This window comes from Triticum urartu, chromosome 7A (genome assembly GCF_056163025.1).
Source record: "Triticum urartu cultivar PI428250 chromosome 7A, HENAU_Tu73, whole genome shotgun sequence".
Taxonomy (NCBI): Eukaryota; Viridiplantae; Streptophyta; class Magnoliopsida; order Poales; family Poaceae; genus Triticum; species Triticum urartu.
The window spans coordinates 709,868,506-709,890,780 of record NC_141879.1 but is presented as its reverse complement, the minus strand read 5'-3'; the positions used below and the strand labels follow the sequence as shown (position 1 = coordinate 709,890,780).

The 22,275-nt window shown below is 43.3% G+C and overlaps 1 protein-coding gene across 2 annotated transcripts; it reads right to left on the bottom strand.

The window, feature by feature from the left end:
- Positions 1–342: 342 nt before the first annotated feature.
- LOC125520504 (transcription initiation factor TFIID subunit 1) lies at positions 343–14,511 on the bottom strand. 2 transcript variants are annotated; one of them, XM_048685457.2, is made up of 20 exons: positions 14,313–14,511; positions 14,101–14,213; positions 13,140–13,202; positions 13,009–13,051; positions 12,588–12,827; positions 11,808–11,917; positions 10,839–11,010; positions 9,379–10,393; positions 8,444–8,646; positions 8,106–8,343; positions 7,509–7,845; positions 6,991–7,197; positions 6,786–6,878; positions 5,560–5,766; positions 3,881–4,075; positions 3,020–3,503; positions 2,794–2,939; positions 2,304–2,357; positions 1,279–2,226; positions 343–1,099 (listed from the first exon to the last, which is right to left on the bottom strand). In XM_048685457.2, the coding sequence occupies exons 1-20, from the start codon at positions 14,365–14,367 to the stop codon at positions 737–739; spliced, it is 5,286 nt and encodes a 1,761-aa protein (XP_048541414.2). In that variant the 5' UTR covers positions 14,368–14,511; the 3' UTR covers positions 343–736. The 2 variants fall into 2 exon arrangements, with proteins under 2 accessions (XP_048541414.2, XP_048541415.2); XM_048685458.2 differs by having other exon boundaries at positions 10,839–11,007.
- Between the last annotated feature and the right edge of the window lie 7,764 nt (positions 14,512–22,275).

Sequence of the window (22,275 nt, the reverse complement as noted above, 5' to 3'; positions counted from 1 at the left end):
CATTTTAAAATGTGTTTAAAATGTATTTTTCAAAAAGTGGGTGCATATGCCCATGGGTTCAGGACGTGCCTACTCAGAGGGGAATAGGGCAACATCATGGGCATAATCACATTTTATGATGCCAAGCGAGAGAAAAGGTCCTAGGTAGTAAACCATTTAAAAAAAAAAGATGGTTACTCATCTGTTACATCACCAGGCCTGGTCACAAGTCTCCATTCAAAGCATGCACATCTCATTCAGCAACTCAAGTAATGTTAAAAGTATAGAGAGGCAGGTAAGCAACTTGTACCTGATAAATAACCCAATCTACACGCTTTGACTTTGGACATTTTGCACAGTATAACCTGTCATCACGCAATAACCTTCACCCACCATACCATTGCTGATTCAAACATCAGTGATTAGACCAGACCAGGTGCAACCCCAGGCACGTGCTTTGCTTGACCATTTCTGCATCTACATATCCAGGACGTGCAACTACACCATCTGAATATTCACAAAAGTTATACCGCTACGTTTTTACAGCAAGAGGCCAAATAGTTACAGCGGAACCTCTGCGGCTAACCTAGAGCTTGTCTACACTCTCCCAAATTTTCTTTTACCTCCTATGTATTTTTCTGAGTCCCGAGGCAGCAAGAAACAGGCAAAAATAACTGGGATGAAGCTAAAAAGAATGTACAAGTGTGCCATCCCTTCCCTCGCTACCGATCAGCAATCTATGTTAGGTAGTATCTTGTTACTGCGCTAGCCCCTCGATCGCACTTTCGGCGTCGTCGAGCGCATCCGCGCTTTCCTCGAGAAGGCAATAGCAGATCTTCAGGAGCTGGTCGGCCAGCGGAGGGATGTGAGGATGCCGCGTGTCATTGTAAATGTGCGCATTCGTTGCTATCTGTGCAACGTCATGCCTGAATTCCTCCCTGTTTCTGTACTCCATCTTCCTCGCCTTGTCCCTGATGGTACCCAGATCCATTGGGCGCTGGATTATGTCATAGTAATCGGGAGCGACTTTCTTCGTCACTGGTTTAAGAAACAGCAACGATATAGAAGTTTGGTTCCGCAAGAGGTCAACTATCTTCTCCAATATGTTGGAGAGCTCAACCTGCATCAGATGTGTAAAAAAAAGGTTCAGTTTGAACGTGGTTGTAGACAAACATTATTAATTCCTGCATCATGTAACTCCTTGTGGAGACGGAATCAGCAAAAACGGTTGTAGACAAACATTATTATTAAACAATGTACAATTCCACCAAACATGAGCGGAAACATCAGAACAAGTACCTCTCCTCCTCTGCGCCGCTTGACCGATGGAGCATTTTCTGTCATATCAGCTGGGGTACGTCTCTTTGTTGCTCGATCTCTTTCAGGTACCCTTCTGTCATTTCTGTACGGCCTGTGATCAAGAACGTCATCATCTCGAAATTCGTGTCTTTTCTTTTTCTTGTTTTTCCTCTTTGACTTCTGGAGCTCTTCCTCCCTGCTTAGTTCTTGCATCCTAGCTTGAATTAGCCTCCGTTCCTGTATCACTCGCTGCTCTTTAAAAGCACTCCAGGATTCATCACTTCCTACTACTTTGCTTTTCCTGTTACCATCCAGACCCAACCTATCCTGAGAGGAATTCATTTGGCAGGGCTCTCCAGCATACCAACCATCATTCTCTCTGATGTTCTCTTTAAAACTTGGCAATTCAGAAATTTTCCTTAGCTTTCTGGGTTCCTGACCACTCCTATTTTCAATAACTGTTAGCTGGCCCACATGCCCTTCAGGCTGCTTGAAAATGACCTTCTTACGAGGTACATCCTTCTCTGCCTTAGCAGGAAGCCGTATCACGATTGATGGCTTAGGAGTATCAGGAGGATAGTCTTCAGACTTGGTCTTACTGCATATTTTAATTTTGCTCGCATTTCCAGTAGATCTCAAATCATTAGCATCCATTGTGAGTTTATCAGAAACCAAAGAACCTGCCACTGACATATTCCTATCCAAGGACTTCTCAGGTGCACCACATCTGAATTTTACTGGTTTGATCATTTCAATGCAATCGGGCCCTTCAGTTTCAGGAACTTCAGAAGAAACCTTGGCTACCAACCTCCTGCCTGGTGGCTTCGTTGTTTCAACATAACTTGCCTCGTCAAAAGGATTAGATATGTAGGAAATCACATCCAATCCTGAGGTTTCTGGATCCTGCCCATACTTGGCGCAAAGTTTGTTGGTCCGCATGTGCCCAAGCTATGCAATAACAACATGACACAAAGTCAGGGGGAAAATTCAGAACGTGCGAGTAATTCAATGTACCATGCCCTTACCTTTCCACAAGCTCCACATATAAGACTGTCCACCTTTGCTCCCTGCCTCTTTTCCTATAAAGAAAGGCAAGCCACATAAGAATAAAGAAAGGAAGATACTCCCTCCTTCCATCTATATAGGGCCTAATGCTTTTTTCAAGGCCGCCTTTGACTATTGACAAGATTAATAGTACATGACATGCATAATGTGAAAATTATATCATTGAAATCTCCTTTCACATACGAATTTAATGGTATGCTTTGTGTAAGTTGCATGTCATATATTATTGCCCTAACATTTGGTCAAAGTTAACCTCGAAAAACGCATTAGGCCCTATATAGATGGAAGGAGGGAGTATGATCACTGCTATATTAAATGATACTGCTATTAAAACAAGTCTAGAAGTTCAGAACATGAACCATAGATTCTTGATACAAATTCAGTATGGCGACAAAAATGAATCGGAAACAACCAAGACTAGGTTTAGAACTTCAGATGAACTTCTGATACCTCTTTCACTCCTCTTGGCGTGCTCTCCTCTAGGGCCAATGCACTTTGACTGGGCTTCGTTTTATTGGCACCCTGGTTATACATAGAGATGCCATAATTTGTCATTTCCACAGGTTCTTTCTTCCTCTTTATGTCATTACCACTCTCTGCAACATGATAGTCCATCAATAACAATTACTAAACTTGGTACTTGGAAAGCAAAACTATGAAAGTAGCAATCAACGACCTTCGAGCAATTTTTTTACTAGAGCAGCTTCTGCCTGATCATCTTGATTTTCCTTGTTAAATTGGACTTGAGTAGAGCCTTTTCTCATTTTAAGCCCTTCCATATCGTCTCCTTTATCACTTCTCAGATCTGCAGTACCAACATCTTCATTGTCAAATTCTTCAGCATCCAGTAAGTTTTCAAGATCCCCAGCAAACGAGTCCAAATTGCTCTTGGCTTCTGTATCACTGCCATTGTCATCACCGTCTATGGCAGAAAGTGACTGAAATTGTCTGTCCCAAATTTCCTGACATTTCTCTTTAGCTTGGTGATGAAGCTGCAGAAAAGACATCCTTTGTCCACGTGCAAACTTGCTAACTGGAATTTCATCAATCATAATTCCTGACGCTGCTTGCTCACTTGAAAGCTTCCTCACCATAGCAATTCGATGCCACCTTGTTAATTTATCAATTTGTTCGTCTGGAACGCCAAACTTGAGAAGCAACTATTTGCAATATTATCAATGGAAAGCATTAGTGAACAAACTGTAAAAAGACAGAAAAATAATGTGTGCCATACATGTAAATACGTCAGATTGTCTACCATGGTCAATCACATGTGGGAGTGGATCCCACTTCTCGTTGTCATAGCCAATGGCATTTTGGCCACTATACATCTTCTTTTACTGTATGGAGGTAATTATTCCGTTTTTTGCAGGGATCAACATATAACTTTCCTCACAAACTAGTCAATAAAATAATCATGTGAAAGACTACCAATAGACATCTATGTTTTTACTGATTCATGTTCCATGATCTTAAGTCATGCCAACGCCTGGAACCCCCTCGCAATGTCAATGTGTATAGTGCTGATAGATGGTACCTCTCGGGCAGCATCCATGCTCAACCTGCGAAGATCAGCATCCGTCCCAGTAACAGTGGTGCCTTTGGCTGCAGCCGGCTTTTTCTTATGAGGTAAATTGGAGACAGGATTTACTCGCACATAGCTAAATCCTAGCCCACGGCCAGATGGATCACCAATACCAGAGATTTCTAGCCTTTCTATACTTTCTCTGTCCTGCATACATGCAAAAAAACTATATTAGAACAGTTGAGCCGAATCACACACCGATAGACAAGGAACACTAATAATCTACTACATTTTTATTTATTTTAAAGAAGGCACATACAAACGTGCATTTAAGACATATATACATGCACCATCCAGCAAGATCTGCCACTGATCTGGGCAGGAAATATAATACTGGTCACGCAGATCATACAAAAAAGTATCTCTCTGAACACCCCATTCTGCCAGGATAGAGTTTGTCATGGTGTTGCTGTAGTGGATACCGTTCGAGCTCACAGGGGAGAAGGCTGATCCCTCCGTGTGTTTCTCCGCCATATCTCTAATTTCTTTGTCCTCAAAATTCTCTCTCCCCTACCCGCTTCATTGGTCTCTCCTCACCATTATGTATGTGCCCCCTCCACTAATCTCTGCCCTCTCATTTGATTCATCTCCCATCTCCTTATTTGCCTTTCTATGCACTCTCCATCTCTCTTCCCCTCTACCCTGTACCCACTAGGTATGACCGTACCCGCTCAGCATAACCGCTTCAGTAGGTACAACTGAATAACCTACCAGTGGCAGACTACACCCTTGCACCCAAAAGAACTTAAGACTGGTAGAATCAAAATCAAGCAATGTGAAAGGGCTAGCTCAGCACATACACAAATTTAGTGCATATATAAACACACCGAATACATTGCACAGTGTTTGGCTTTGATCAATGATCATCAGTACTAGACTACGTTGTTTCACCTATCTGCAAGATTGTAATTTTGTTCCTTCTTTCTCTTTTCTCTTAATCCCACTGTATTAAACGGACTTTGTATAGTTCTCAGTTTTATGAAGTGGTTCAAGCTGGCGTAAACCCGCGAAAGTCCCCATCATCAAAATAAAAAAATCACTACTCCATCAGTCCAAACAGGACTGGAATATCCCAATGTACCATTGTGAAATTAGGAGAACATATGGTGCACCGAGGCTTGTGGTGCACCTGATGAACCCATTCTCAGTAACCCTATGCAGAAGTTTTATAAAAAACTGAAAAAACAAAATCATGGATGTAGACAGACCACATATCTACCATGTTACAAGATTTCAAATCCAACTGAAGAAACAAAAACTGGGCTGCGCCCAGCCCACTTTCACTGTAAGCACTGGATTTGTCATTTTTGTATCTGTGACCCCTTTTTTCCCAGAAAATTTTAACAATTTCAGATAGGGCAACCGAGGCCGGGTGCACCACAACTGCAGGTGTACTGGATACACTCTCATGTAACTAGTCACTTACTCGCCTGTCATTTCCATCTTAAACTGAGATTTTTCCTGTAGCTGCATGGTAGACTTGTTCATACTCTCTCAATATATATTCAGCAAACCATAACAGATGAAGGTTATCCATGGTATGTCTAGAACACATCAAAGATATTTTTTGCGCCAAAAGTGGTTTACTGGTTTTAGTTCCACAAACTATCATTAAATGGGCAAATAGGTACCTGGTTCATACAAGTAACAAAATTACTGGTAAGGTTCCAGCTAGTGATTTGCAATTCCCTCTCAATATGTGCTGCAGCAGCAAGCTCAATTGCCTTATCGGGAAGCTGATCCATTGCGGAAGCCAGTCCCACAGGCTGAGTAAGCTTGTGGATTCCTAAATGCTTGAGACGATGCTGAGCAGCTTGCATACTCTCATGACAGCAGACCTGAAGTGGAAGTTTTAAACTTTCAGTTACCATATACTCAATAGCAAGATAAGACACTACTTCCAAAGCAAAATTAAACTATAGAACAAGGACTACTTCAAAGCTCGTTTTCTTCTCACGTTACACGTTATTAGAGAGATAATACTTCCAAGCTTTTGCCGCAGACGCTCGGTTAATCGCTGATTGTTCCATGGGTTATCAGTTTGTATTGGAATGCTGGATGCTTAAATAGTTAAATGGATGTTCAGTGATATGCTTCTAAACACCTTTATAAGCACCAACCGTTGCAACTGAGATGCTCTAAGAGTAAAATGCATGACCTTGCTTGTCAATCACACCACTACACATATATATATATATTCAGCCCATGGATATGATGAAACAACTCGTGGGTATCTTTATTTACTTAAGAGAAGTACGAACAAATGGTTGTCTTGACCTAGCCGCTAATCTTGAGCAAGTCATGGCCACCATTTACATCTGAAGTACTCCCTAGAAAGATATGTCTTCTGCTTTATCTAACAGTCTATACAAGTGCCAGGAATCTCCACAGCACACAACCTCAGCTTACTGATTTTCTCGAAAATGCAATTCACTAAACACCAGTTATTAATGTTACTCTGAAGTTAATAAGAGTGCTGAAACTGACAGTCATCTCTTATATTAGAATTAAATATAAGGCCTAATTTTCATTTGGTCTTCATTCAAAATAAAGAGTTCACTTCAAACCCCTGTATTGTGTCAAGAGGGGGAGGTTTAAGCAATTGAGCATCCCTATAACAAGGAATACTTGGCGCAAGTTTTCTATGTCCTTGATTTTGCAATTCATTCATGCACGAGGGTATGGGGCTTTGGAATGGCGGAACTGAGTAGCTGATCAAGTTGGTGATCCTTATATAGCATGCGTTATGACTGACCAGCACAAACATTTCTTTAAGAGATGAGACTGTCAATTGTCATCAAGAGACAAGAAGTAGTTGTTTGTCACAAGTGACAAAAAGAATTTTTGAGAAACTCACACTTTCTGGTGACAACAATCTTCTAAGTTCATCCTCTGACGGAATTCGAAAGTCAGCTCTCTGTGTCCAGAAAAGATGTCCATTGGGTCCTTTCTGTTTAAATGAATGCAGGAGAGCATTAACTAAAACAAAAGTCCATAGCTGGAAAACAAAAGGATATTACAGATACAGCTGCTGAAGTAATAAACATAGGTGATAGATCTACCTCCAGGTCTGCACAATGCTTCAATCCTTTTCTCACAATAACTTCTGTCAGAGGATGCTCAATAGGTATTTCATCAGCTCGAATCTGAGAAAGAACACCAGGCCTCTCCCTAACACGGAATTCACGATATACATATACGAGTATTCGATTCAAAAGATAATTCTGCAGATTTTTCGGTCGTGGTGAAAATACTTCCATATGTGGTTCCTGCCAGGAGAGAACAAATCTATCATTTGATGGATGAAACTGTTCAAGATTTATCGCAAGTATATCCTATCCCGGAATGATGAGATGCAAGAAATAGCAAAAAATGCTAATTTATGGATAATGTAGCAACGCTTAGTTCAAGATTTTCCAGCATTACAAACTTGCAGCACAATAAATAAATAAAAATAACCAAAGCAACCAATCCAAAATTAGTTGCTTTCAAGTAAAAACTCCAAGAGTCAAAAGAAAAAGAGCAACAAAAATGAACATCCTAGAGATATAGAATAGAGTGTTTCAGCAGAAGAGTTTACTTGTTGGCCAACAGCATATAGCTTGTCAATGCGGCGAAGAGAAAGCATCCCTTTTGGCGAACGAACTAAAAGATAATCAGTCGATGCCACCTTATGAGGAAATGCAGGTGCTCTGTACATGTTTGTCTCAAGACATGATTGATGGGACCCAGAGCGTACATCTCCCAGGAAAGGAGATTTATCAGCAGGCTCAATAGCAAGCACTGTGCCCAGTCCATCATTGTTGCTTCGCAGGGATGTAGCTGTCTGATCATCAGGTGAAGTTTTCTGGTAGTACGTACAGAGTCGAGCACCCATTCCTGCATTTGCGAGTAGTAAAGGTCTCTCCTCGCAGTATCTGCATTGAAAGCGAAAGATAACACATGGCACATTAATAAACAAAAACATACACAATCAAAACAACAAGTACAGCATATGGCCATTTAAATGATCAATATCAGATTCTGCATGCAGTAAAGTAATGTTCACCACTTGGCCAAAGTAGCAGTAAAAGTACCAATGTGACTTTCATATAGGAGTACAAGAATTTGCATATGTACACGCTTATGAAAACTACTATGCGTGTGGTATTAAAGGAAATATTAAGATTGGACTTACTCCATCAAAAATACATGTCCATCCTTAACGGACAAGTCAGCTCTTTTCCTGAATGCCCCTGGAGGACGTAGGGCCTTGTCCTTGCCAGGTAACCTCTGCGCTTTCGGCCATAGATGTACTTCAGTGCGAACAACATGCAGAATAGAGTTTGGCCGCACGTTTTGCATGGCCAAGGAAATGTCATCCTGAAGCTCTTTTCCAGAACCAAACAATTTGATCTTTTCAGATGGTCGGAATTCTGCATGTAGTAAAGTTAAGGCACCATAAAGTAACCATTGATGCCCTTCTAAACAAAAGAAAATAAACAAAACGGAACAGGATAATGAATGAGTACTAGCCTAATTTCTTGGAAGCTTTTGATTTTACTGATAGTGGAGTTTTGTCTGCATTGACGAGAAGTTTCACTCCTTTTCCTGCCAAAGTCATTACTATAACAGTCATTGACCCATGACTACAAGCAGCTCCTTGCAACTCAACAGCAAGTTTATTTTCATGGGGGTACCACTTAGCTCTTGGTCTATGGAAGTTTGCAATTTCATTACTGCATGCAAGTTCAGAAAAAAACTTATTAGGAATGAAGTCAGCAAAGAACAAACAAGAATAGTCAGTAGGTTAGCCACGTATGATAACTAAATCCCCAGAAGTATACTTGCTAAATATAGCTAAGAACAAGAGTGTACGGAGCCAAGACTCACAAACAGATCTGATTTTTTTCACAGGAAAAACTCAGTGGAAAGGCATTTTACAAGAATTACAATCTCATAATTTCGAGTTCCAAATAGTGTTGTCTTTATAGTATACGAGCAGCTGTCACAAGTTCAAACTATATCCAACTACGGATCTCCAAAATAAGCAGGAAGTTCATATTATATTATACAAAAATTGTCATGGAACAGTAGAATAAGAAGCCCAGTCGCAGAAACCAGAAGATCAGCGAGGCAGTGGTAAAATATATATGCATGTACACATGCAAAAGGTACCCAAATCTATTGTTACAGAAATATTTCCCCAAGATAACAGAGCAGCCGGTCGTTCACTTGGCCATACCTTATTGATGAACAACTGATATGTCACACTATTTCTGTTGAACTGTTTTAAAATGATCTGTCACCCGATTTAAAAAAAAATCATGCAACCCCATGACCAATAATTATCCCCGTGATGAAATAAGTGTACAAATATTGCAAGATTCATCAAATACAAGTTTGTCAATCCAAAATGAGACGAGAATCATAGATGTGGAATTATATGGAAATGGGGGAGAGACTCATACATGCTCAGGTTTAGCTTCATGGTCTGCAGCTTCTGAGCAGGAACAGAGTGTACCACCTTTATGCCCATTGAAGAACGCTTTTTAGTATGAGATTTAGCTTGCTGTGAAATCTCCTTGTTGGAATAAAATTTGTCATTGGAGATGTTGAATTGGCCATCGAATGTAACTATTTGGTTGTTATGGCCAAAATTTTCCACTGTTGAAGTCCTCACTGACCGACTAACAATCATTGCAAAAGCATGAGAGCGGAGGTGATCCCTGTTCTCTTCATCTAAAATCTCAAAAAGCATCTGGTCATCTTTCAGGTCCATGATTAGCTTAGGCTTAGGAGCATCCTCACTGTGATCCCAAATTATGTTGTCCAACCAAGATCCTTCCAACAGTTCCTTGTTCAGTAGAGAGAGGTTGCTTAAACACTTCATTGTAACGATTTTAACTGTTCCATTTATGTTATTTGGTTCTGTATGGTCTAGGTCATTCTTCTCCGGACTTGTCTCCTTTGTCAATGGAGGGTAACTATTCTCAGGGGAATGATAACTAGCTGAAGCAGGCATTTCTGTATATCCAAAAGACTCTGGAGAATCATTATTTCTACTCTGTACATCACAATACCTGGACACATAACCATAATCCTTAGCCTCGTCTTCACTGTGAGTATCAGAGCTCTCTTCAGATATTACACAGCTTTTTAAACAAGACCGACTTTCACTTGCTGGTGAATTGCCCCAAATGATACCATTTTCCCAGTCTTCATGCTCAAGTGGATAAACATCAGGACAAACTGGAGCTTGTTGAGCAGTAGGGAAATCTTTGTGTGCTTCCTTCATTGGTTGTTCAGAAAGGCACGAATCTTTGAACCCAAAAGTATCACTAGAAATTAACTCATCACTGTCACTCTCAACAAAATCTTCATTCATCTTGATATGCTTCAAAGATGAGACATCTTGAATAGCACACCTTAGAAATACTTCCTCGTCATCTTCAACAATGTCAGAGATGTTTGTGATCCGGACATCTAGAAACAATTAATACCAGATAGAGGTCTATGGCCAGTCAGAAGTGATAAAAGAAATTAAACTAGTATTCTATTAAATTGGTCGCACAGATATGATTTTTTGGGGAATTTTTAAAATGCACAAATGTGACTTTCCAAAATCACATGCACCGACCCATACAACCACATATATTCTCCCTATTAAGTTAGGACTGGGCCTCAGGTAAATGATCTAAGATCAGAAATCAGACAAGCAGTATAAGCATAAACTCTCGACATGGTTTGTGCTAATTAAATTTATTTATATTCAGATTTAACAACCTAAGCAAAAACAGTAAGTAATTCTATGTAACCATTACTTTCAGATTAATATGCGTCCAATCACACACCAGCTATGTATACAATACTGTCAAGGGGTCATGACGATCTTCTTAGATTAGTTTCTTATAGTGAGCCTGTTGAATACCTTTACTCACTGGCCGCTTATGGTGATCTGTCTTGGCTTTTCTTACAGGCTCCTGTACACCAAAAACTTCAGAGAACTTCAAGATCGCACTCCCATGCTCTATGCATAAAACAGGGAGGGAAGTCGCAGATTTAGACTCCAGTTGATCTTCTTCAATGTCAATTTCTTCCTGCTTTATTAGAGACGAGCAGTCCAGTAAGACAGGTAGATATATCATTACAAAGCAACTTCAGATTTGTGAGTAGAAATATGTCGAGGCAATTAACTACAGCATGAGCAGTCCAGTAAGACAGGTAGACATATTTTTCTACTGGAGTCCGTAAAGGTGATGAATGGGAGAAGAGGTCACCGGTGATGGATCTGGGAAGGAGCTCGCCGTGCTGGATCTGTAAAAGGAGGCCACCGGAGGATGAGAAGAGTTTGGGGGGGGGGGGGGGGGGGGGGGGGGGAAGGAGAGAGGGGGTGGCGAAAATCTAGGGCAGAGACAGCCATGGGCGAGAGGAGGAAACGAGTTGCCCACGGGGGAGAGGAAGGGGCTGGCTGTTCAGGTTGGGGTATACCAGCAGCATTTGCAGGTAGTAACAACCCAACTCTAGGGGCTTTTAGGCATTAGGTGGGCACGGGTCTGAGGTGAAGCTGGTGGAGCAGCCTTTTTCGAACTCCACCAAAATGAGCTAGGAGTTTAGGTGTTTGGGACAGCTTCACCAGATTCATCTGTGGATCAATGGAGTGAAGCTCTCACAAACAGTGTCCCCTAGCCAGTTTCCCCAAAATAAGCATAATCAAACCTATGAAGTAAATTTGACTTTGTCCAAAAATATTCAATCCTAACCCAAACATGTTATTGTGTGACGAGCAGAAATACTTAATGAAAAATGTACCAAATTCTGAATGAACAACAAATGTAACTGAATATGCCAAGTAATTCAGAATTCATGGGGGAAACAGGTCGATTTAAATACTGTGTACCTTACAAACTTCATATTCAACATCCATACTTTCCCCTAATTGTGGTAACGAGCTAGATAGCATTTCGATGGCAGGATTGTCGTTAGAGGGTGATATACCCAGCTGCTCAGCTGAAATGGCATCCAAATAGATAAAGAGAAAGGAGACTTACGTCAACTAAGCAAGATGAAATCCATATAAATAAAATTCGAATATAAACTAATACATACATATAAATAATATTCAAGCATATTCCTCCCGTTCCTTTTTAGTCCGCGTTTTAGAATTGTCTCAAGTCAAACTTTGTAAAGTTTGACCAGCTTTATATTAAAAAATGTCAACATCTACAATACCAAATAAATATAATATGAAAATAATATTCTACAATGCATGTAATGATACTGACTTGGTATTAGAAACGTTGATATTTTTCTGTACAAACTTGATCAAACTTTACAAATTTTGACTTCAGTCAAAGCTAATATGCAGAGTCAAAAGGACCGGAGGGGGTACTATATAAGGTGTTGACTTCAACAGGTGAGATTGGTAAACTATATAAGGTGTTGACTTCAAAAAATGAGATTGTATTGTTTTGCTTGCAAACCTATTCTTCGCAAAATAATCATGGAGAGCGAAATACATAATTAGAAGTTGTATGATGTTTTCAGATGTTCAAAATGGACACCGTTCGTGAAAACAATGGACGTTACCACTATGAACAGCACTCACACAGGCCAAACAAAAATAGTAATAAATTAATAATAAGCACAAGCACATTCATAAGTACAGATATTGCCAAACCTTGTATGAAATAATCACCAGGTAACTCGATATCATTGGGTGGTTCTTCATCCTCATCATAGTTCTCCTCATCAAACACTGAAACTTTACTGCAGACCGAAGCAAACATTGTGTTTGAGGATAAGTAATCTTTCTTCGATAGCAAATGGTCTTCCTCCGTAGCTGCTTCAACTTCAGGTCCATCATATTGTTCATCAATATCTTCATAGTCAATAGCATCTTCCGCTTTCTCATCATAGTCTACGGTACAGAAAAAAGATCAGGCATCAACTATTTTGTACAAATATATAATTCAAATGGGAAACATTGAATATCAAAGCTGTCAGAAACAGCAGAAAAATGAATAGTTCACAAATTAGACTCGACAAAGACCCATTAGAACTTGCTCATGCTTATACAGAATTACAGATGTGCCACTTACCTTGCTCAGAAGGATCATCTGGAGCTGAGGAAGACTTAGTTAGCTATAAGCAAACAACACAGTATTAATGCATTTTGAAAAGAAAAAAATATTAATCCCATTAACATTGTGATTATCATTGGATAACATACATCAATGTCTTTCAGTGATGGACCAAGCTTGTCTGCCAGCGCAAAAAGATGGTCCTTCGCATCCTGATAATCAAGAAAAAGTCGTAAGAAATGAAGCACAAGCATCATTACATTACAAAGACAACTAAATAAATTCTTGTTGTCCAAAGTTCAAGCAAAAAATCAAACAATGGAGGTAAATCTATGCTGCAGAACTGACTGCTTTGGGTTAAAGAAGACCTACTGAGGAAAAGCCAAAAATGCTTGGATGGTTTTCCAATTACAAGAAAACAGTAATATGGACAGCGGAATCATCAGTGGATTCTTTGAATTTTAACCGTCATTTTAATGGCAATCCTCCTATACAGGTCCAAGCCACTCGTGTTATTTCTGAAATTTTCTGAACTTGACCCAATATCGAAAGTGTACCCAGTTATGTAGTGGCTGCCTCCAAAAAGACAGAATTACTATTCCTACTTGTATTTCGCAGTGCCAATAATAGATAACGTATTTCCTTTCAACAAAAAAAACAAGATTCTGGGACGTTGTAAAGTCAACCTTTCCTAAACTGCTAATGTTAGCTGCTATCAGGTTACAGATCACTCTAAACTGCAAAATCATACAGGTAGCAGGCAAAATGATAATAAAGCACTTATGTCAAATAAAGTTAAGGTGTACTGAATTATCGGGTATGAATCGGCACCACTAGGGAGAGATGACAATTCACAGAACCAGGGTGTTTGAAAAAATAACCCATATGCTGGTGACGAGATACAACTTGTGCATTAGCGACAACCATATCACACTGGGTAAAGCTTCCCATCAGTCTATCCGCATCATTCAGTTGACATATGACAGTATTGCACAACTAAACAAAATGTCTACATGTGTATCATCTGCTAGAGGCAGCCAGTTGAAACAGTAGAAACACAAAAACATGTGATTCCCCAGGAGAACATAGATAAGCCAACACGGCATTCACCTCGTCGAGGTAGTCAGCGTCCAGGCCACCAGCATCGTCGACGTTGCCGAACATAAACCCCAGGAGGCGATTCCCTTCACCAGGCTCCTCGTAATCGTCTTCGTCGTCGTCATCTGGGAGGATTGCCAGAGATAAGCGAGATGGGGCGAATTAAAACCGGCTCGATGACCCATCGATCGATCGGCCCTAGGGCGGGTGCGCGGCGGGCTCACCTGCGGCGCTTGTGGTCGCAACGTCGTCCTGGTCGTCGCGCTCGCCGTCGCTCATGGCTTCCGCCTCGGATACTCCGTCCGCGGAGGCGGCCGGGATCCGGGGAGGGGCGCGGCGGCGAGGAGGGGAGGCGAGGAGCGGCGGCGCGGAGAGAGGGGAGGGGGTGGGGACAAGTGAGGGCTGCGATGCGGAGGCGGTGCGCATCGGGGTGCCGGAGCAAGCGGGCCGGGCTGACACGAGCCTTGGCCCGTTATAGTAGACGCGGGCGGGCCTATGTCTCGCTTATAACGAGACATGCTGCACCGCCTGAAGAAGCCAGCGCCAGACTAGGCCGGCCCAGTGCCACAGCAAAAGAAACCTACACAAACGGACTATTACGGAGCTTTTACTTAGTCTTTCCAACCAAGGCTGGTTATAGTGAGAGTATACCTGGCCATACCTCGGGCCGGTCTGGGCTTTGGGCTGGTCTGGGCTTTGGGCCGGGCCTAGCCAAGCCTGACGCAAAAAACCTAGGCCCAGGCCTGGCCCGGCCATCGGGCCTGTTTTCTGGGCCTGAGCTCGGCCCGAACACATAAAAGCCCGTCGTGCTCCAAGCCGGCCCGACCCGACCTTCAGGAAAGTGCAAAAACGACGGGCCCGGGCCTGGCCATCGGGCGCAAAATCTAGGCCCGAGCCCGGTCTGGGAGCAGCTCGGGTCGGGCCGGGTCAGGCTTTTTCGGATCGGGCTGGCCGGGCCAGGCTTCCCATGGCCAGGTAAAAGTGAGAGTAATATAGATGGTAACATAGTACATGCCACATAAATAAAAAATATGATGATCCAGGTAATTAATAAAGAGAAAGAAAAATAAAGTAACATAATATGTTATAATCACATAACGCTTCTCAATATAAAATGAGTCTACGAAGCAATAAATAAAGATCTATGAAGGTGTTTGGTTCAGAAATAAACGGAATCAAATGACACTGTTACTATAAATGGTATCGATCAAAAACCAAAACTGTTTGGTTAGTAACTGTAACGTTAATCAATACAGCACCGCCTGGTCTTGCATTTCCCCGGTCAGCTGCTTCCCGAGCGGAGAGCCCAGCCCGGCCATTGACGTACCATCCTCATGACCTTTCCGCACTTCCTCTCAATCATCCTGGCACCTTGAAGGACCTGCATGCCTCGCCGATGGTCTGGCCGAGAGGAGGCTCGGTGCGAGGAGATAGGCGCAGTACTTTGACGAGCCGGAGGCTTACCCGGGGGGCCGCGTCCACCGTCGCTGGCTGCATGCCGCCGTTTGCTCGTGCAACATCCAGACCAGTACATTGCGGGTCCCTGTGCCATCCTCGCACACCCCCATGGGAGCTGCTCGTGGAAGCCATTGCTCTGTATCGATCTCTTCCCGTTCGTCGGGCAGACATCACTTCCGGCGAGGGAGTCGACAATGGCCTGCTTCCGGTTGGCGCCGTCCTCGGCTACGGGATTACACAGCTCATGCCATGGGGAGTAGTGGGCGGAGATGGAGATCGTGGCGTGGATGTTTGGGAAGAAGACGACAGGGGCGACAGGAGGGAGAGAGACTGCCGTATCGCTTTCTGATTGCGCCCGATTTCTTGGGTATCAGTTTTTAATAGGACGGGATCGGTTACCGGAGTTATCAGATTACGGAGAAATCTAAACAAACAAGATTTAACGTTATCTGTTACCATCGTTATCAGATACCGTTACAATAGCACGAACCAAACACCTCCTATATGTTATCACACTTATGTTATTACCCATTATGAAGGTAGTAATATAGACTAAGTTACTCCCCACTATGACTACCCTAGCTAACCTCTTCCTCTCTGATTTTTAGTTGAGTGGGGCCCGCCTCATCCCCAACTTCCAAACCCAAGCCCCCATGATAGCCATTCCGTTGATCCTGTGAAAAAAGACCCCATGAACCTAGCATTGCTCATGCCACAGGCCTCAAAGCACTCGTTTTTTTTTCCGCTAGTTTCCATTTCACATTTCTAGCTTCGTTCTTGAATTCGATCAGTACTACATCAAATCTAAGTATTTTATTGATTAGGTGGCACCCAGATTTGAATTGGGGATAAGGGATTTGCAGCCCCTGCCTCACCACTTGGTGATGCTACCAAAAAATCTGATTGAAAATCTAGAAAACAGCAAGTATTCATCCTTTTTTTTCTTACAAAAAGCCTCTTTCTTTTATTTTGAATATATTTCTAATTATATTTTTCCAATCTTTTTCAAAAAATCTATTCTTGCTTTTTTTTAAATCCAAAAAAAGAAAAATCTAGTCCTACTTACCGAAAAAAAATCCAAAAAAAGCAAGAAAGACATCCAAAAATAATGAAACAATGAATTCTAAGAAAGGAACAAAGAAAACAACACGAAAAAAAATTAAAAATAGAAGATAATGTAAAAAAGAAGATAGAAAAAAATGATAACAAAAACGAAACAAAGGAACCGAAAAGAAATTGTAGAGAAAGCCAATGAATATCGAGAGAAGAAAAGAGTAAAACCAACGAAAAAGTATGGAAAGACAAAAAAAATGAAGAAACGAAGAAATCGAAAGAAAAGGAAAACAAAAAAAGAGGACCTAAAATCAGTACAATCCACAAAACTGATAGGTTCGCTGAAAAAAGCGAGTGAGCGATCCCTCTTATCCCGAAGAGAATAAATGGCTCGGATCCTTCAAATATGCATCCTTCTAAGTTTTGTCCTGTCCTACCCCTAAAAGTATTCATGCATCCTTCTAGGTTTTACTCTTCCCTCAAATATGCATCCTTCTAGATTTTGGCGTGTCCTACCCATGAGAGTATTCATGCATCCTTCTACTATCAATATTCATTTCTTCAAATACTTCAATGATTTCCTTATGAATTTAGCTCTACCAAATAATATTTACATTCGTTCTTCAAAAGTGCACTGGTTTTTGTACGCTTTCATTTCATTTTCAGTTCTAACATGTGTTTTTCTTATTCTACCAAGTTAGTCTATAAAACCGACCCGTTTAGTCACGAAACTTAGTCCACTTATTCAGCTTTACTGTTGGGGCTTGTGTTGCCTCTTCTGCCTCTTTACCCAATTATTTATCACTACGCATAGCGAACAGGTTGTGTCGTCGACTTAACTAACATTAATATTTTTGGTGTGCAGACTGCAGACGCCTGATATTCTTTCTCGCTTCTGTTTCCCCATCATTTTCCTCCTCTCTGCCTCATCCTCTGGATTTCTCTCTTCAGACTCGTACCGGGCGTTGTTGTCACCGCTTGTCGGGTGTCGACAGTCACAATGGCGCACGAGGAGGACATTGTCTGCTTTTGGCTGTTTAGGTTGCCCTGCCAAAAAGTGGCACATAAAAAAACAGTTGACCTTGGTGCAGTTCATGTGGAGGTAAATCACCATGTATCCTTTTTAATCTCATCCAAATCAGGTTTAACTACTTTCTTGTACTAAACCGCTTTGTTGGTACTTCTGTACTGTCCAGTTTGTCATGACTACAGAGACTTGCGACGAGAAGAACAACTCTCTCTCTATATATCTCTCTCTCTCTCCCTTCATTTGACATGATTGTACAGAAATATGTCAGGTTCACATACTCATCTGAATCTTGTTCATCAAATGTCTGATTTGATCTAGTTAAGTATATGTTTTGACTATGTTGTGACGTCCCCGATTTAATCATACACTAACCATACACGCAAACGTGTACGATCAAGATCAGGGACTCACGGGAAGATATCACAACACAACTCTACAAATAAAAATAAGTCATACAAGCATCATAATACAAGCCAGGGGCTTCGAGGGCTCGAATACAAGAGCTCAATTATAGACGAGTCAGCGGAAGCAAAAATATCTGAGCACAGACATAAGTTAAACAAGTTTGCCTTAAGAAGGCTAGCACAAACTGGGATACAGATCGAAAGAGGCGCAGGCCTCCTGCCTGGGATCCTCCTAAACTACTCCTGGTCGTCGTCAGCGGGCTGCATGTAGTAGTAGGCACCTCCCGAGTAGTAGTAGTAGTAGTAGTAGTAGTAGTAGTAGTCGTCATCAACGGTGGCGTCTGGCTCCTGGACTCCAACGTCTGGTCGCAGCAATCGGATATAGGAAGGGGGAAAAGGGGGAGAAAGGCAACCATGAGTACTCATCCAAAGTACTCGCAAGCAAGGAGCTACACTACATATGTATGCATTGGTATCAAATGGAAAAGGGGTATCATATGTGGACTGGACTGCAGAATGCCCGAATAAGAGGGGGACAACTAATCATGTCGAAGACTACGCTTCTGGCAGCCTCCATCTTGCAGCATGTAGAAGAGAGTAGACTGAAGTCCTCCAAGTAGCATCGCATAGCATAATCCTACCCGACGATCCTCCCCTCGTCGCCCTGTGAGAGAGCGATCACCGGTTGTATCTGGCACTTGGAAGGGTGTGTTTTATTAAGTATCTGGTTCTAGTTGTCATAAGGTCAAGGTACAACTCCAAGTCGTCCTGTTACCGAAGATCATGGCTATTCGAATAGATTAACTTCCCTGCAGGGGTGCACCACATAACCCAACACGCTCGATCCCATTTTGCCGGACACACTTTCCTGGGTCATGCCCGGCCTCGGAAGATCAACACGTCGTAGCCCTACCTAGGCACAACAGAGAGATCAGCACGCCGGTCTAAATCCTATGGCACAGGGGTCTGGGCCCACCGCCCATTGCACACCTGCGCGTTGCGTACACGGCCGGTGAGCAGACCTAGCCTCCCTTATACAAGAGTAGGCGTTCCAGTCCAACCCGGCGCGCGCCGCTCAGTCGCTGACGTCACGAAGGCTTCGGCTGATACCACGACGTCAAGTGCCCATAACTGTCCCCGCGTAGATGGTTAGTGCGTATAGGCTAGTAGCCAGACTCAGATCAAATACCAAGATCTCGTTAAATATGTTATTTTGAAATAACCGCGAATGCCGACCAGGGCCAGGCCAACCTTTCTCCTAGGTGGTCTCAACCTGCCCTGTCGTTTCGCCACAAAGATCCACTCAGAGGGCCGTTGGGACAAACGTCCTTTCGGACCGAATCCGTGAATCACTCGCGGGTACTCCTACGAGCCGACCCGTCTTTAGTCACCACAAGTATCATATATTATGTATATGTATATACCCGTGATCAACTCCCGAGTGATCACGGCCCGATAGTATAGCATGGCAGACGGACAAGAATGTATGGCCACTGATGATAAACTAGCATTATATACTAAGCATTAGGATTGCAGGTAAAGGTAACAACAGTAGTAGCAAGGGCAGGCTATGCATCAGGATAGGATTAACGGAAAGCAGTAACATGCTACACTACTCTAATGCAAGCAGTATAGAGGAGAGTAGGCGATATCTGGTGATCAAGGGAGGGGCTTGCCTGATTGCTCTGGCAAGAAGGAGGGGTCGTCAACACCGTAGTCGTACTGGGTAGCAGCGGCGTCGGTCTCGGTGTCTAGCGAGAGAAGAGGAGAAAGAAACAATAAATATAATGCAAACAAATGCATGATGATGCATGACATGACAAAGCGTGATGTTAGGTGTGCCCTAACGCGGTACGAGGTGGTACTGGTGAAGGGGGAAACATCCGGGAAATTATCCCCGGTGTTTCGCGTTTTCGGACAGATGAACCGGAGGGGGAAAGTTGCGAGTTCGATAGGTTAGGGATGCGTGGCGGACGAACGGGCTACGTATCCGGGTTCGTCTCGTCGTTCTGGGCAACTTTCATGTATAAAGTTTTTATATCCGAGCTACGGTTTAAAAGATATGATTTTCTAAAGATTTTATTAATTTCTAGAATTTAATTAATTATTTAAATTAATTCAAAATTGGATTTATGACATCAGCATGATGTCATGCTGACGTCAGTAGTCAACAGGGTTGACTGGTCAACCTGACCAGTGGATCCCACTGGTTAGTAACACATTTTAATTAAACAATTTAATTAACCTAATTAGTATTAATTAGGGATGGGCCCTACTGTCATACTAATTAATTAGCTAATTAACTAACCAGGTTAATTAGATAACTAATGTTTAATTAGTTTAATTATTTGATTAGTTTAATTAATCAAAATTAATTAAGTTAATTATTTCTTTAATTAATTAATTAATTATATTTATTATTATTTTTTATATGTTTTTTAACTCTTCTTTTTTATAAACGTCCTGGGGGTGTGCCCCACTTGTCATAGGGCCAAGGGCCTTAACGGGCGTGGGCGAGCGGGGCTGCGGGCGCCTGGGCGTGCGCCCGTGGCCGCCCAGTGGGGCGTCGGCCACGGCGACGGATCGGAGCGGGGGGGGGGCAGAGGCTGGGGGTGAGGGGCGCGGTCGACAGCGGTGGCTGGCGAGCAGCGTCAGCGGGGTGAGGCCATGGTGAGCAGCACCAGCAGTGCGGCTCGGGGGGGAAGGGGAGCAGGGCAACGCAGCGCGAGCGAGCAGCGCGGCGGCAGAGCGAGGCGGGGCTCGGGCGCGCGTGCGCGGGGGCACATCGGGCTCGGCGAGGCCATGGCGGCGCCAGCGGAGACGCGGGGAGGACGGCAAGGGCGGGCGCGGCACGGGGAGCGGCGGCCAGGTTGCAGCCACAGAGTAGGCACGCGCGGGCGGGGCGACAGGTGAGCGTGGCGGGGCCGCATGGCGCGAGCGCGGGCTGCCCCGACGCGGCAGGTGGTGGCGATGACGAGTAGCAGCAGGGGGAGCTGCGCGGAGGTGCCGGAGCACGGCGACGGCGTTCTTGGGCGCGGTGACCGCAGGGACAGAGAAGGAAGAGGCGGGCGCGGCAGCACGGACGGGCGGGTGGCTGCGCACGGCGATGAGCGCGAGCGCGCACAGGCGGGGTCGTGCGAGGGGGGCGTGGCTCCGAGCGGCGAGCAGGGGACGAGGGAGAGAGAGGAGGGGCGCAGCTCACTGTGGCTGTAGGGGAGTGGCAATGGGGGGGCGAGGTGGCGGTCAGGGACGACGGCGACGCGGTGCAGGCTGGCGAGAAGGAGGAGGCAGGCCGGCGAGGTGGCGCAAGCTCCGGGCGGCGGCGTCCAACGGCGAGGGGCGGCGCGGTCGACGCGGCGAGGTTCGTTCTCCTCGATCCGATCTGGATCGAGGAGGAGGGGGAGAGCGAGTGGGGGCGTGGGGTGTCGGTCGGGTTAGGGTTCTCACCGGGTGGGGGATAAGGGAAAGGGGGGTGGCCGGTTGGGCCAGTTGGGCCGGCCTGGCTATCAGGTGGGCCAGCTGGCCCAGGGGGCGTTTCTCCTTTTTTTGATTTCTCTTTTGTATGATCCCTTTTTTTAACTTTTTTGCTTTAATAATTTTTAGAGCATTTAGCCGGTTTGTGAAAAGTTGATTTCCCACTAATATTACCAAAAGATTATTTACAACAACTTGAACATTTTTGTTTGCACATTTGATAATTTTGAAACTTGACTTTAATTTAAATTTATATTTGGACCAGATTCAAACCAACGTGAGTTTAACAACAGTAATCATGATGACATGGCTTCATTAGCAGGGAGTTACTATAGCTTAATTATCCGGGCGTCACATATGTGTTCAGAAATAATGACTGAACAAGATTTAGACCCGACATTCTTCCAATCGCCTCTGTTTTTTCATCATGTTTCCAAAATATTGCCATATTTCAATTACCTAACATGTTCCTTTTAATATACGTGTTTTGATGCGTTTTACGTACTGTTGGACCACTACCTGACCATACATAATTTCTCTTTGGATGTCTGATTTGGGCCAAATCCATGACCCTAAAGTTCTCTTTGAGAGGGTAACTAAAAGCTTTTGGATTGCATCATGCACACACTATATTTATGCCTCTATATTTATATCTTTATATATCTGTGCCTGCTAATATGTAATCTTCTTTTTGCGGTGTGTTTGTTGAGACCGACGAATTGTGGGTTTATGATCAAGTCTATCTATGAACAATATTTGAATCTTCTC